The 17454-nt window shown below is 45.0% G+C and overlaps 1 protein-coding gene across 4 annotated transcripts in view; it reads right to left on the bottom strand.

Annotated features, from left to right (window-relative positions):
• LOC142673170 (uncharacterized) overlaps positions 1 to 17096 on the bottom strand; it is a 125826-nt gene extending 108730 nt beyond the window's left edge. The window contains exons 1-6 of one of the 4 annotated variants that reach the window (XM_075847184.1): positions 16470 to 17096; positions 15761 to 16013; positions 15024 to 15119; positions 13793 to 13890; positions 13526 to 13637; positions 11332 to 11424 (exon numbers count right to left, since the gene is read on the bottom strand). In XM_075847184.1, coding sequence (XP_075703299.1) covers positions 11332 to 11424; positions 13526 to 13637; positions 13793 to 13890; positions 15024 to 15090 — 370 coding nt within the window. In that variant the 5' untranslated portion in view covers positions 15091 to 15119; positions 15761 to 16013; positions 16470 to 17096. Of the gene's footprint in view, positions 1 to 11331; positions 11425 to 13525; positions 13638 to 13792; positions 13891 to 15023; positions 15141 to 15760; positions 16014 to 16469 lie in introns of those variants that run through there. The other 3 variants (XM_075847181.1, XM_075847183.1, XM_075847182.1) reach the window with 3 other exon arrangements.
• Between the last annotated feature and the right edge of the window lie 358 nt (positions 17097 to 17454).

Raw genomic sequence — 17454 nt, 5'->3', positions numbered from 1 at the left:
CTCCATAGCTGCTACACAGTATAATGCCCCCATAGCTGCTACACAGCATAATGCCCCCATAGCTGTGACACAGTATAATGCCTCCATAGCTGTGACACAGTATAATGCCTCCATAGCTGCTACACAGTATAATGCCTCCATAGCTGCTACATAGTATAATGCCTCCATAGCTGCTACACAGTATAATGCCCCCATAGCTGCTACACAGTATAATGCCTCCATAGCTGCTACACAGTATAATGCCCCATAGCTGCTACACAGTATAATGCCTCCATAGCTGCTACACAGTATAATGCCTCCATAGCTGCTACACAATATAATGCCCCCATAGCTGCTACACAGTATAATGCCCCCATAGCTGCTACACAGTATAATGCCCCCATAGCTGCTACACAGTATAATGCCTCCATAGCTGTGACACAGTATAATGCCCCCATAGCTGCTACACAGTATAATGCCTCCATAGCTGCTACACAGTATAATGCCCCCATAGCTACTACACAGTATAATGCCTCCATAGCTGTGACACAGTATAATGCCCCCATAGCTGTGACACAGTATAATGCCTCCATAGCTGCTACACAGTATAATGCCTCCATAGCTGCTACACAGTATAATGCCTCCATAGCTGCTACACAGTATAATGCCTCGATAGCTGCGACACAGTATAATGCCCCATAGCTGCTATACAGTATAATGCCTCCATAGCTGTGACACAGTATAATGCCTCCATAGCTGTGACACAGTATAATGCCTCCATAGCTGCTACACAGTATAATGCCCCCATAGCTGTGACACAGTATAATGCCTCCATAGCTGCTACACAGTATAATGCCCCCATAGCTGCTATACAGTATAATGCCTCCATAGCTGCTACACAGTATAATGCCTCCATAGCTGCTACACAGTATAATGCCCCCATAGCTGTGACACAGTATAATGCCTCCATAGCTGCTACACAGTATAATGCCTCCATAGCTGCTACACAGTATAATGCCTCCATAGCTGTGACACAGAATAATGCCTCCATAGCTGCTACACAGTATAATGCCTCCATAGCTGTGACACAGTATAATGCCTCCATAGCTGCTACACAGTATAATGCCTCCATAGCTGCTACACAGTATAATGCCTCCATAGCTGCTACACAGTATAATGCCCCATAGCTGCTACACAGTATAATGCCTCCATAGCTGTGACACAGTATAATGTCTCCATAGCTGTGACACAGTATAATGCCCCCATAGCTGTGACACAGTATAATGCCTCCATAGCTGCTACACAGTATAATGCCCCCATAGCTGTGACACAGTATAATGCCTCCATAGCTGCTACACAGTATAATGCATCCATAGCTGCTACACAGTATAATGCCTCCATAGCTGCTACAAAGTATAATGCCTCCATAGCTGTGACACAGTATAATGCCCCCATAGCTGTGACACAGTATAATGCCCCCATAGCTGCTACACAGTATAATGCCTCCATAGCTGCTACACAGTATAATGCCTCCATAGCTGCGACACAGTATAATGCCCCCATAGCTGCGACACAGTATAATGCCTCCATAGCTGTGACACAGTATAATGCCTCCATAGCTGTGACACAGTATAATGCCTCCATAGCTGCTATACAGTATAATGCCCCCATAGCTGTGACACAGTATAATGCCTCCATAGCTGCTACACAGTATAATGCCTCCATAGCTGTGACACAGTATAATGCCTCCATAGCTGCTATACAGTATAATGCCTCCATAGCTGTGACACAGTATAATGCCTCCATAGCTGCTACACAGTATAATGCCCCCATAGCTGCTACACAGTATAATGCCTCCATAGCTGCTACATAGTATAATGCCTCCATAGCTGCTACACAGTATAATGCCTCCATAGCTGTGACACAGTATAATGCCTCCATAGCTGCTACACAGTATAATGCCTCCATAGCTGCTACACAGTATAATGCCTCCATAGCTGCTACACAGTATAATGCCTCCATAGCTGCTACACAGTATAATGCCTCCATAGCTGCGACACAGTATAATGCCCCCATAGCTGCGACACAGTATAATGCCCCCATAGCTGCTACACAGTATAATGCCCCCATAGCTGCTATACAGTATAATGCCCCCATAGCTGCTACACAGTATAATGCCTCCATAGCTGCTACACAGTATAATGCCTCCATAGCTGCTACACAGTATAATGCCTCCATAGCTGCTACACAGTATAATGTCTCCATAGCTGTGACACAGTATAATGCCTCCATAGCTGCTACACAGTATAATGCCCCCATAGCTGTGACACAGTATAATGCCCCCATAGCTGTGACACAGTATAATGCCTCCATAGCTGCTACACAGTATAATGCCTCCATAGCTGCTACACAGTATAATGCCCCCATAGCTGCTACACAGTATAATGCCTCCATAGCTGTGACACAGTATAATGCCTCCATAGCTGTGACACAGTATAATGCCTCCATAGCTCCTACACAGTATAATGCCCCATAGCTGCGACACAGTATAATGCCCCCATAGTTGTGACACAGTATAATGCCTCCATAGCTGCTACACAGTATAATGCCCCATAGCTGCGACACAGTATAATGCCCCCATAGTTGTGACACAGTATAATGCCTCCATAGCTGCTACACAGTATAATGCCTCCATAGCTGTGACACAGTATAATGCCCCCATAGTTGTGACACAGTATAATGCCTCCATAGCTGTGACACAGTATAATGCCCCCATAGCTGCTACACAGTATAATGCCCCATAGCTGTGACACAGTATAATGCCTCCATAGCTGCTACACAGTATAATGCCCCCATAGTTGTGACACAGTATAATGCCCCCATAGCTGTGACCCAGTATAATGCCCCCATAGCTGCTACACAGTATAATGCCTCCATAGCGGCTACACAGTATAATGCCTCCATAGCTGCTACACAGTATAATGCCTCCATAGCTGCTAAACAGTATAATGCGCTAATAGCTGTGACACAGTATAATGCCCCCATAGCTGCTACACAGTATAATGCCTCCATAGCTGCTACACAGTATAATGCCCCATAGCTGTGACACAGTATAATGCCCCCATAGCTGCTACACAGTATAATGCCCCCATAGCTGTGACACAGTATAATGCCTCCATAGCTGTGACACAGTATAATGCCTCCATAGCTGCTACACAGTATAATGCCTCCATAGCTGCTACACAGTATAATGCCCCATAGCTGTGACACAGTATAATGCCCCCATAGCTGCTACACAGTATAATGCCTCCATAGCTGCTACACAGTATAATGCCTCCATAGCTGTGACACAGTATAATGCCTCCATAGCTGCTACACAGTATAATGTCCCCATAGCTGTGACACAGTATAATGCCTCCATAGCTGCTACACAGTATAATGCCTCCATAGCTGCTACACAGTATAATGCCTCCATAGCTGTGACACAGTATAATGTCCCCATAGCTGCTACACAGTATAATGCCTCCATAGCTGCTACACAGTATAATGTCCCCATAGCTGTGACACAGTATAATGTCCCCATAGCTGCTACACAGTATAATGCCCCCATAGCTGCTACACAGTATAATGTCCCCATAGCTGCTACACAGTATAATGCCTCTATAGCTGCTACACAGTATAATGCCTCCATAGCTGCTCTACAGTATAATGCCTCCATAGCTGCTACACAGTGTAATGCCTCCATAGCTGTGACACAGTATAATGCCTCCATAGCTGCTACACAGTATAATGCCCCCATAGCTGCTACACAGTGTAATGACTCCATAGCTGCTACACAGTATAATGCCTCCATAGCTGCGACACAGTATAATGCCTCCATAGCTGCTACACAGTATAATGCCCCATAGCTGCTACACAGTATAATGCCCCCATAGCTGCTACACAGTATAATGCCTCCATAGCTGCTACACAGTATAATGCCTCCATAGCTGCTACACAGTATAATGCCTCCATAGCTTCTACACAGTATAATGCCCCCATAGCTGCTACACAGTATAATGTCTCCATAGCTGCTACACAGTATAATGCCTCCATAGCTGCTACACAGTATAATGCCTCCATAGCTGCTACACAGTATAATGCCTCCATAGCTGCTACACAGTATAATGCCCCATAGCTGCTACACAGTATAATGCCTCCATAGCTGTGACACAGTATAATGCCTCCATAGCTGCTACACAGTATAATGCCTCCATAGCTGTGACACAGTATAATGCCCCCATAGCTGTGACACAGTATAATGCCCCATAGCTGCTACACAGTATAATGTCTCCATAGCTGTGACACAGTATAATGCCCCCATAGTTGTGACACAGTATAATGCCTCCATAGATGCTACACAGTATAATGCCTCCATAGCTGCTACACAGTATAATGCCCCCATAGCTGTGACACAGTATAATGTCTCCATAGCTGCTACACAGTATAATGCCCCCATAGCTGCTACACAGTATAATGCCCCCATAGCTGCTACACAGTATAATGCCCCCATAGCTGCTACACAGTATAATGCCTCCATAGCTGCTACACAGTATAATGCCTCCATAGCTGCTACACAGTATAATGCCTCCATAGCTGCTACACAGTATAATGCCTCCATAGCTGCTACACAGTATAATGCCTCCATAGCTGCTACACAGTATAATGCCTCCATAGCTGCTACACAGTATAATGCCCCCATAGCTGCTACACAGTATAATGCCTCCATAGCTGCTACACAGTATAATGCCTCCATAGCTGCTACACAGTATAATGCCCCCATAGTTGTGACACAGTATAATATCCCCATAGCTGCTACACAGTATAATACCCCCATGGCTGCTACACAGTATAATGCCTCCATAGCTGCTACACAGTATAATGCCTCCATAGCTGCTACACAGTATAATGCCCCCATAGCTGTGACACAGTATAATGCCCCCATAGCTGTGACACAGTATAATGCCTCCATAGCTGCTACACAGTATAATGCCTCCATAGCTGCTACACAGTATAATGCCTCCATAGCTGCTACACAGTATAATGTCTCCATAGCTGTGACACAGTATAATGCCTCCATAGCTGCGACACAGTATAATGCCTCCATAGCTGCTACACAGTATAATGCCTCCATAGCTGTGACACAGTATAATGCCTCCATAGCTGTGACACAGTATAATGCCTCCATAGCTGCTATACAGTATATTGCCTCCATAGCTGTGACACAGTATAATGCCCCCATAGCTGTGACACAGTATAATGCCTCCATAGCTGCTATACAGTATAATGCCCCATAGCTGTGACACAGTATAATGCCCCCATAGCTGCTACACAGTATAATGCCTCCATAGCTGCTACACAGTATAATGCCTCCATAGCTGCTACACAGTATAATGCCTCCATAGCTGCTACACAGTATAATGCCTCCATAGCTGCTACACAGTATAATGTCTCCATAGCTGTGACACAGTATAATGCCCCCATAGCTGCTACACAGTATAATGCCTCCATAGCTGCTATACAGTATAATGCCTCCATAGCTGTGACACCGTATAATGCCCCCATAGCTGCTACACAGTATAATGCCTCCATAGCTGCTACACAGTATAATGCCTCCATAGCTGCTACACAGTATAATGCCCCCATAGCTGCTACACAGTATAATGCCCCCATAGCTGTGACACAGTATAATGCCTCCATAGCTGTGACACATTATAATGCCTCCATAGCTGCTACACAGTATAATGCCTCCATAGCTGCTACACAGTATAATGCCCCCATAGCTGCTACACAGTATAATGCCTCCATAGCTGCTACACAGTATAATGCCCCCATAGCTGCTACACAGTATAATGCCTCCATAGCTGCTACACAGTATAATGCCCCCATAGCTGCTACACAGTATAATGCCCCCATAGCTGCGACACAGTATAATGCACCCATAGCTGCTACACAGTATAATGCCTCCATAGCTGCTACACAGTATAATGCCCCCATAGCTGTGACACAGTATAATGCCCCCATAGCTGTGACACAGTATAATGCCTCCATAGCTGCTACACAGTATAATGCCTCCATAGCTGCTACACAGTATAATGCCTCCATAGCTGCTACACAGTATAATGTCTCCATAGCTGTGACACAGTATAATGCCTCCATAGCTGTGACACAGTATAATGCCTCCATAGCTGCTACACAGTATAATGCCTCCATAGCTGTGACACAGTATAATGCCTCCATAGCTGTGACACAGTATAATGCCTCCATAGCTGCTATACAGTATATTGCCTCCATAGCTGTGACACAGTATAATGCCCCCATAGCTGTGACACAGTATAATGCCTCCATAGCTGCTATACAGTATAATGCCCCATAGCTGTGACACAGTATAATGCCCCCATAGCTGCGACACAGTATAATGCCTCCATAGCTGCTACACAGTATAATGCCTCCATAGCTGCTACACAGTATAATGCCTCCATAGCTGCTACACAGTATAATGCCTCCATAGCTGTGACACAGTATAATGCCCCCATAGCTGCTACACAGTATAATGCCTCCATAGCTGCTATACAGTATAATGCCTCCATAGCTGTGACACCGTATAATGCCCCCATAGCTGCTACACAGTATAATGCCTCCATAGCTGCTACACAGTATAATGCCTCCATAGCTGCTACACAGTATAATGCCCACATAGCTGCTACACAGTATAATGTCCCCATAGCTGTGACACAGTATAATGCCTCCATAGCTGTGACACATTATAATGCCTCCATAGCTGCTACACAGTATAATGCCTCCATAGCTGCTACACAGTATAATGCCCCCATAGCTGCTACACAGTATAATGCCTCCATAGCTGCTACACAGTATAATGCCCCCATAGCTGCTACACAGTATAATGCCTCCATAGCTGCTACACAGTATAATGCCCCCATAGCTGCTACACAGTATAATGCCCCCATAGCTGCGACACAGTATAATGCACCCATAGCTGCTATACAGTATAATGCCTCCATAGCTGTGACACAGTATAATGCCCCCATAGCTGTGACACAGTATAATGCCTCCATAGCTGCTACACAGTATAATGCCCCCATAGCTGCGACACAGTATAATGCCTCCATAGCTGCTACACAGTATAATGCCTCCATAGCTGCTACACAGTATAATGCCCCCATAGCTGCTACACAGTATAATGCCTCCATAGCTGCTATACAGTATAATGCCCCATAGCTGTGACACAGTATAATGCCCCCATAGCTGCTACACAGTATAATGCCCCATAGCTGTGACACATTATAATGCCTCCATTTGTACGTACCTAATAAATAAAAATAACATAATTACTTACCTATCCCGGTTCCCATGGCGGTGGGGGATGCTTCTCCTCCTCTGCACTGTCACGTGAGTGACACCGTGCAGACAGGCGCGATGATGTCACTACATCACGCCTGCCTGCACCGAGCCGCTCACGGCAGAGTGAATGCTGGAGCGAGGCTCCAGCATTCAACCCAACTGAATCTGCGTCCTGCGGACACAGATTCAGTTGGAAGCGGGACAGCACGGAAGCTAGCAGCGCTGCATAGTTTTTTAAGATTGTGTGATGTTCGGGCGGCAATGGGCCCCCTGGGAGCCTCGGGTCCCGGGCGGCTGCCCGAACCGCCCATATTATAATCCGCCATTGAGCAGAACGTCTACAAGCATCTGCCCATTACGGCGTTCTTTTCCGACAGGGTGTTTTTTACATGGTTGTTTTCCAAAACCGGAACGTAAAAAGACGCCCGTCAAAATGAAGTGCACATAACTTCTTGGGACGTTTTTGGAGCCATTTTTCATTGACTATAGAAAAACAGCTCCAAAAACGGCCGTAAAAAACACGAGTTTGATTAAAAAATGGCTGAAAATCAGGATCTGGTTTCCCTTTGTTTAGTAAGCGTGTGAACATACCCTTAGCCTTTTGGTGTGTCCTATAGCTTCTGCCAGCTGCAGAATCACACCCAAAATGGCTGCCGGTCACTGCTTAGCAATTTGAAGACACCTTTTCCTGGCTTGTAGGATGAGATTCCCTCCCACATTTACAGCAGCTGTGAGTCAGGTTGCTTTGCCTTATTCACCTTGCTGTAATTCTGGGAAGTGCTCCCCCTGGTGGCCAACATAGGAAAACATGTCAAATTATTATTTAATTTGTAATACTTTCCACCATATGGAAGAGAAAAAAAGTAACGACACTTAAAAAAAAGCCGTATGGCAGTCGTGATGGGGTTATGGAGGCAGCCATTTTGTCTGAACGGTTAACTGCATTAAGAGATATGGTTTACAGCAGCCACATGGGTCCTAGGAATCAATAGTCTGGAGCTGAGCCATTGACTTCTACGGGACAGTTTTCTAGGTGTGCTCTGTGACCTGTGCAGAGGTCATTGTGCAGGGAGGGGGAGGAGGGGAGCGGTGTCCATCACCTATTGTCAATGGTGTATCCTGTGTTATCTATATATAGGTGATACCAGTCAGTGTAAAGGCCCTTTTACATGGGCCAATTATCAGGCAAACAGTCATTCATAGAACGCTCGTTGCCGATAATTGCCCTGTGTAAACAGGGGAGCGATCAGCAGATGATCGTATCGTTTTTGAAAACCCAAATATTATCGTTGTCGGTAGCACATCTCCCTGAGCCGTGCTACCGACATGATATTAATGTATGGGGACGAGTGATCGGAGTAACGAGTTGTCGGTCCCATATATAGCTCCTTGTGACAGGAGCAAATGAGCGCCAATCAACAAGCTGTCTCATTGATCGGCAGTCGTCTACACGGTCCTTGTCAGGGCCGTGTAATAAGACCTTAATCCTGCCTGTGATGATAATGAGATGATTGGCTGTATGTTTCAGGGCAATGTCGTGCTGGAAGACCCAGCCACGAGTCATTTTTAATGTCCTGGTGGAGGGAAGGAGGTTGTCACTCAGGATTTGACGGTACATGGCTCCATCCATTCTCCCATTGATGTGGTGAAGTAGTCCTGTGCCCTTAGCAGAGAAACACCCCCAAAACATAATGTTTCCATCTTCATGCTTGACAGTGGGGACGGTGTTCTTTGGGTCATAGGCAGCATTTCTCTTCCTCCAAACACGGCGAGTTGAGTTAATGCCAAAGAGCTAAATTTTAGTCTCATCTGACCACAGCACCTTCTCCCAATCACTCTCAGAATCATCCAGATGTTCATTTGCAAACTTCAGACGGGCCTGTACATGTGCCTTCTTGAGCAGGGGGACCTTGCGGGCACTGCAGGATTTTAATCCATTACGGGGTAATGTGTTACCAATGGTTTTCTTGGTGACTGTGGTCCCAGCTGCCTTGAGAACATTAACAAGTTCCCCCCGTGTAGTTTTCGGCTGAGCTCTCACCTTCCTCAGGATCAAGGATACCCCACGAGGTGAGATTTTGCATGGAGCCCCAGATCGATGTCGATTGACAGTCATTTTGTATGTCTTCCATTTTCTTACTATTGCACCAACAGTTGTCTCCTTCTCACCCAGCGTCTTACTTATGGTTTTGTAGCCCATTCCAGCCTTGTGCAGGTCTATGATCTTGTCCCTGACATCCTTAGAAAGCTCTTTGGTCTTGCCCATATTGTAGAGGTTAGAGTCAGACTGATTCATTGAGTCTGTGGACAGGAGTCTTTTATACAGGTGACCATGTAAGAGCTGTCTATAATGCAGGCACCAAGTTGATTTGGAGCGTGTAACTTGTCTGGAGGAGGCTGAACTCTTAATGGTTGGTCGGGGATCAAATACTTATTTCTCTGTTTACAATGCAAATAAATATATATAATTTTGACAATGTGATTTTCAGTTTTTTTAATATAATCTATATCTCACTGGTAAAATTAACCTAGCCTAAAAATTCTAGACTGTTCATGACTTTGACAGTGGGCAAACTTACAAAATCAGCAAGGGATCAAATACATATTTCCTTCACTATATATATATATATATATATATATATATATATATATATATATATATATATATATTACCTGTCAGTGTAATCCTACCTGTGATGATAATGAGATGTATGCTGAGAAGTGATCTCTACAGAACAGGAAGGGTCAGTCTATTATGGATGGTGGATCCTGTGTTATCTAAATATATATGTTACCTGTCAGTGTAATCTTGCCTGTGGTGATAATGAGATGTATGCTGAGTAGTGATCTCTACAGAACAGGGAGGATCAGTCTATTATGGATGGTGGATCCTGTGATATCTATATATAGATGTAACCTGTCAGTGTAAGGGTATGTTCACAAGATTAACAAAATAAGCCTGAAAATACGGAGCTGTTTATGAGAAAACAACTCCAAAAACGTCCCAAGAAGTGTCCTGTACTTCTTTTGACGAGCCGTCATTTTACGCGCCGTATTTTGACAGCGACGCGTAAAATGACAGCTCGTCTGCACAGAACATCGTAAGACCCATTGCAGGCAATGGGCAGATGTTTACCGAAGTATTGGAGCCGTCTTTTCAGGCGTAATTCGAGGCATAAAATGCCTCAATTACGTCTGAAAAGAGGTCATGTGCACATACCCTCATCCTGCCTGTGACGATAATGAGATGAGTGCTGAGAAATGTTCTCTACAGAACAGGGAGGATCAGTCTATTATGAATGGTGGATTCTGTATTAGCTATATATAGATGTTACCTGTCAGTGTAATCCTGCCTGTGATGATAATGAGATGAGTGCTGAGAAATGATCTCTACAGAACAGGAAGGGTCAGTCTATTATGAATGGTGGATTCTTTGTTATCTACATATATAGATGTTACCTATCAGTGTAATCCTGCCTGTGATGATAATGAGATGAGTGCTGAGAAATGTTCTCTACAGAACAGGGAGGATCAGTCTATTATGAATGGTGGATTCTGTATTAGCTATATATAGATGTTACCTGTCAGTGTAATCCTGCCTGTGATGATAATGAGAGGTGTGATGAGAAGTGATCTATACAGAACAGGAAGGGTCAATCCATTATGAATGGTGGATTCTGTATTATCTATATATAGATGTTACCTGTCAGTGTAATCCTGCCTGTGATGATAATGAGATGAGTGCTGAGAAATGATCTCTACAGAACAGGAAGGGTCAGTCTATTATGAATGGTGGATTCTTTGTTATCTACATATATAGATGTTACCTGTCAGTGTAATCCTGCCTGTGATGATAATGAGATGACTGCTGAGAAATGATCTCTACAGAACAGGAAGGGTCAGTCTATTATGAATGGTGGATTCTTTGTTATCTACATATATAGATGTTACCTGTTAGTGTAATCCTGCCTGTGATGATAATGAGATGAGTGCTGAGAACTGTAAGGAGCAGTCTACTATGAGACTCATTGGCCAGAGGGCAAACTGCAAGATTAGATAAAGACAAAAAAATAATATAAAAAAAAACCACCAAAAATCATAAAAAATATGTTTAACAGAAACTTGATTTGTACAATAGATCATTTTCTGATGACACATTCTCTGTAAGTGGTTGAACTGAGCTTTCCTAGATCTCGGCCTAGAGTGCAGCTGTTAATCGCAGCCGCTGCCCCCCAAAATCTGATGCTAAACCTAGTGCATGACCGGATTCATAGAACACCTTGTAGAGAACTTCTATGTGCAGTCACATCTCCCTCAGGTCCTGCACTATGTATAACACATTGTCTGACGTGTTACTGTAATGTAGAACTAAGGAGGAACCCCACCTTAAAGAGAACAGAAAGGAGAAGACCTTTTCTCTCCTCAGTAGATGTTGACTCGCTCATTGCTGTGACGCTATCTAATCATAGTGGACAGCCTCACAGCGATGCAAAAGACCTGCAGGAAATGTCTCAAAATCAGCAGGTTTTCTGCATCGCTGTGAAGCGGTCCGCTCTGATTGGACAGTGTCACAGCAAAAAGTGAGGCAACGCCTACTGAGGAGAGATGGTGTCTCCTCTTTGTACCGTTAATTACAACACGCATATGTTAGGTGCAAAACGGAGTAAGGGCTGTAGTGGAACAACATGGAGGGGGGCAAAAAAGAAAATGACAGCGTTGGAATCTGGAGGACGCCAAGTATAAGGGGAGGAATGTGGTTAAAAAAACAACAACAAAAAACACAGCATGTCCTGCTTAACCCCTTAATGACCGGGCCATTTTGCACGTTAATCACCAAGGATTATTTTTTGTTTTTTCACGGTCGCATTCCAAGAGTCGTAACTTTTTTTTTATTCCGTGGACATCGCCGTATAAGGGCTTGTTTTTTGCGGGACGAGTTGTATTTTGTAATTGTACCATTTTTAGATGCTTATAATATATTGATTAACTTTTATTAACTTTATTTTAGGAGAATATTGAAAATAAGCCGCTATTCCAGAATTAATTTTCACGTTATAAATTTACGCCGTTTACTGTGCCGCGTAAATAACATGTTCACTTTATTCTATGGGTCGGCACGATTACGGGGATACCAAATATGTAAGGGTTTTATATGTTTTCCTACGTTTGCACAATAAAAACCCTTTTAGAAAAAAATTACTTGTTTTTGCATCGCCGCGTTCCAAGAGCCGTAACGTTTTTATTTTTCCGTCGATGTGGCCGTATGTGGGCTTGATTTTTGCGGGCCAATGCGTAGTTTTCATTAGTACTATTTTGGGTACATAGGACTTATAGATTAATTTTATTTTTTATGGGGGGAATGGGAGAAAAGAGAGAATTTTGCCGTTGTTTTTTGCAGTTTTTTTGGACGCCGTTCATCCGGCGGTTTAATTAATGTGTTCATTTTATTGGTCAAGTTGTTACGATCGCGGGGATACCATATATGTGCATGTGTGATTTGTTTTGACACTTTTACTGAGTAAAACCACTTTTTGGGAAAAAAAGTAGTTTTATTTGATTTTGACTGTAATTATTTTTTTTTTTTTTAACAAACTTTATTTAACTGATTGACATATTTTTTTTAAGTCCCACCAGGGGACGTCACTATGCGATGTGCCGATCGCATATATAATGCTTTGGTATACTTAGTATACCGAAGCATTATTGCCTGTCAGTGTAAAACTGACAGGCAGCCTGTTAGGTCATGCCTCCGGCGTCTTTGTTAGACCCCCGGCTGTCATGGAAACCCGACGGCGACCCGCGATTTGTTTGCGGGGGCGCCGATCGGGTGACAGAGGGAGCTCCCTCCCTCTGTCAAACACATTAGATGCCGCTGTCACTATTGACAGCGGCATTTAATGGGTTAAACTGCCGGAATCGGAGCGCGCTTCGATTCCGGCAGTTGCAGCAGGAGCCAGGCTGTGTATAACAGCCGTGCTCCTGCCGCTGATCGCGTGGGTACACTGGCAGTACCCGCGCCATCACAGGACGGATATATCCGTCCTCCTGCGCGAACTAGCAGCTGCTGAGGACGGATATATCCGTCCTTCGGCGTTAAGGAGTTAATAAACCACGGAGTTCACTTTCTAAATTCATTATTACTGACCTCTGGTAACACCTCCTGGAATTTCCTCCTCCACTTCACTCTTACACGGTTGAGCGCCCCTCACCCGCTCTTCTTCTTCATCCTCCACTTTAATATCAGTCAGATCTTCCCTCTGATTTCACATATGTAACAATACAGCAGAGAGTGCGAAGAATCTAACAGATCAACATAAGAAACCACCAAACTCTATGACCCCATCTATGACCGGAGGACCAAAAAGCTCCGCACCCCCTATATAGATCTGGTATACGGCTCAGCTTCATCTACCTGATGATTCTCTGGGACATTGGGATTTTCCTCTGGACAGTCCTGGGAATACAGAGGACTGGGACATCTCTCTGGCGGATTTCTCCTACTGGATCCATCTGTAGGAAACACACAGTGACTGAATACATGACTACTGTATATCTGTCTATATATCACACACTTCTCTCTACACTTCTATGTTTACTGATCAGAGCCGGAATTACAATGTTGAGGTCCTCACTACCGGTGTCGAGGTCCCTGCACCTTGTAAGCCACAGGCATAAAGGAGACTGTGCCCTACCAGAGCGAACGGCGGGGCGTAACTGGCTCCCTGCTCCACCATAGTATTTACCTGTATCTGCCCTCTGTGGACGCGGATACACATGAAAGTGGCGGGACACAGGACGCCTCTATTTAGTTACCTGCAACCAAAAATGGTCTGGGTGTCACTTGCTTATTAGCCTCTTAAAGGCTGTGTACACCTCTGTAGGCAATATTTTCTATACATATTAATTAACCCCTTCACGACATGGCTATATACTTTCCAACTCCTGATGCCCTGGGCAGGTGTCACATAAATAAATATTGGCAGAATGGAACAGGGTTGTACTTTCCTGTCCGCCGGCTCTCTCCACAAGTGCCGGCACATCTCCCCCTTAGTTTAATCAAACGTATGCCAAACCCCTGCAGATAGCACCTCATCCCCTGTAGATAGCGCCACTGAAGCTCCCTCTAGGAGCGGAATCATTTGCCAGAGCGTTGCCGTCAACTTGGCTGGAAATTGTGCTTCTAGAGGGAGCCCCTGACGTCTCTGTCCATATATGGACAGTGATGTCAGGGACTCCTCTGGGAGTGGAATCCATGGCCTATTTTTGACCTGTTTAAGAGAACCATTTCTCAAATCTGACGTGTTACTTTAAGGGTATGTGCACACGGGGCTGATAAGATGCAGATTTTCTGCAAAGTACTTAATTGCGAGGAAATCTGCAGCGTATTACAGTAGTAGCAATGAGGATGAGATTTTAACAAATCTCATCTACACGTCACGCCAAAAATGAGTTTTGGACGTTCCGCCGTGTTTACGCCATGTGGAGACGTATCATAAGTGGGAATAAGATTTTACTTATCCAAGACATTGTGAGATGGTTTTATCAGAACACGTTGTACTTTATATTAGAGGTAAATTTAGCTCCATACATTCTGTGTTACAGTTACTAAGGATGAAAAAAGACACAAGTCCATCAAGACCAACCTATAATCCGACCGTGTTGATCCAGAGGAAGATAAAACCCCCATGAGGTGGATGACAATTGTCTCATTAGGGGAAAACTCCTCCCCGACTCCAAATCTGGAAATCAGAATAAATCCCTGGATCAGCGTCCCATCTCCAGAATCTAGTGCCCATAACTTGTAATATTAAAGAGAACCTCCGATTATACTGACATTATATAGGAAACTATTATACTGCCGGACTGTGCCGATAATCGTCTTTCTACATGACTTGTATTACCAGGTTTACTTCTGACTACAGCACGACTGCCCATAGTCCACCCTGCCGGCTGCCCATAACTCTGCATTAGGAGACAGCGCGTCCTGCTCGTCTTCATGGCTCCTGTATCCAGAACGGCCGCCAGCGCTGTACAATGTAATGTGACCTGTAATGCAGAATTATGAGCAGCCGGCAGCACGAAATGTAGGGATCTAATGTGATGTAAAAGGAGCCGAAATTGTGGAGCTCCTACATTACATGTCATTGTACACACGTGTATATGTACTGCACATGACGGTATTAAGGCCTCAACAAGCAGAGGAAGAGAACACGGCAGGTATAAATGGACAGGGGGCGGAGCTAACTCCGACTGACCAGGCCGCGATAGGCTCTCCCACTCCTGAGCCTGCCACCCTGGTTGGTGGGAGCCGGTGTCAGTCTAAGAGGTCTGGCCTCAGGTGTCGACTGATTAATCCCGGGAGTATACACAGACGTAGTACCTGGCAGATCCTTTACAGATAGTCATCACCGAGACACCTCCAGTGCGGTTACTGTCGAATTTCCCAGCATTCCCAGCAGTGTCACCTCTCCAGTCAGCAGCTCCGTCATCTTGTAGATCAGTTCTAAGATCTTCTTCTCATGTATCCGGGAGTGAGGGGGAGGCTCTGTGATGGGACTACTGCTCCATCCTCCTGACTCATGGATGATGGGAGTCGTACAGTCACACAATGTCTTCTTCACTATTGTGTACTCCTGTGTATGGAGAGAGACACTTAGAGAACTGAACACAGTATTCCCACCTCAGTAGAAAGAGGGAGATTGTGACCCCGCTGTATAGACCTCTAGTGACCCCACATCTGTAATACTGGAGACCTCACCTACAAAAAGACATTGAGAAAATAGAACGAGGCCAAAACTAAAAAGGAAATAATATTGGGGGGACTAGATGGACCATGTGCTCTCCTCCTGCCGTCATCTTCTAGGTTTCTATATAGAGGTCATCCTGATCCTCCTGATTCTCATTGCTCTACAACATTACTATTGCTGCATTGGTGACATGACACATAACTGACCATATTGGTGGCTGATCTTCAGCTTCTTGACGTCACTTGGAAGGTCTGGACGCTGTTATACAGGACACGGGATTCTTCCTATTATGTATTCTCCCTTCCCTATGTGTGACTTGTTCTATAATGTAGAAAAGTTTACCTCTCCGCTCAGCAGGTAGATGATCTCCAAGGTGAAGTCTAATATTCTTCTGCTCATCTCATTCCTGTCCTTGTCCATCCTTGGTGGGTCATTCAGGAGAAGGAACGTTGTGGAGGAGAAGATGAGAAAACTGGAGGAACTGGAGGATCTAGTACTGCAGATGTCTTTATGAAGAAAGGAGAAGATGGAAATCATACAGGGGACATCATCATGTGTGACATACAGAACCTCACTTATTCATCATTGAGAGAAACATCTTCTCAGAGCCGTCACCACATGGAATAAAGGGGTATTCCCAACACGGACATTTCTCCCCAGGATATGGCAGAAATGTCTGATAGATGCGGCTCCACCTCTGGGTGGCCTTGTTAGGCGGTTCCTGTAACTCCTATAGAAAAGAATGGAGAGACACAATCTGCTCAGGTCCTCCTGCTATATAATCTGCTGCCAACAGATCAGACTGGTGGTCAGTGTGACAGATGCCCTTTATGAATGAATACACCCCTAATATAAGTTTTTACAGATATTAGAAGTTACCTCAGAGATCCTGGATCTTCAGAGACATCTAAAATTCTTAATTATTAAAGTATTTCCCTATTCCTTGTAGATTATTTTACCGGATAGCAACTTTATTCACATCTGAAAGACAGATACTAACTATGGTTAATGGGAACCGGCGGTCACGTGTGAATGTGCAGAAGGTCCCGCCAGTCCTGCGAGCATGTGCGGAAGGTCCCGCCAGTCCTGCGAGCATGTGCGGAAGGTCCCGCCAGACCAGTGTGGAGGAGCGGAAGTTCCCGCCAGACCAGCGGGCAGGCGCGGAAGGTCCCGCCAGACCAGCGGGCAGGCGCGGAAGGTCCCGCCAGACCAGCGGGCAGGCGCGGAAGGTCCCGCCAGACCAGCGGGCAGGCGCGGAAGGTCCCGCCAGACCAGTGCGCAGGCGTGGAAGGTCCCGCCAGACCAGTGCGCAGGCGCGGAAGGTCCC

Source organism: Rhinoderma darwinii (genome assembly GCF_050947455.1).
Source record: "Rhinoderma darwinii isolate aRhiDar2 chromosome 1 unlocalized genomic scaffold, aRhiDar2.hap1 SUPER_1_unloc_4, whole genome shotgun sequence".
Lineage (NCBI taxonomy): Eukaryota > Metazoa > Chordata > Amphibia > Anura > Rhinodermatidae > Rhinoderma > Rhinoderma darwinii.
Note: the sequence above shows the minus strand (reverse complement) of the source record. Positions and strands in the feature narration are given on the sequence as shown.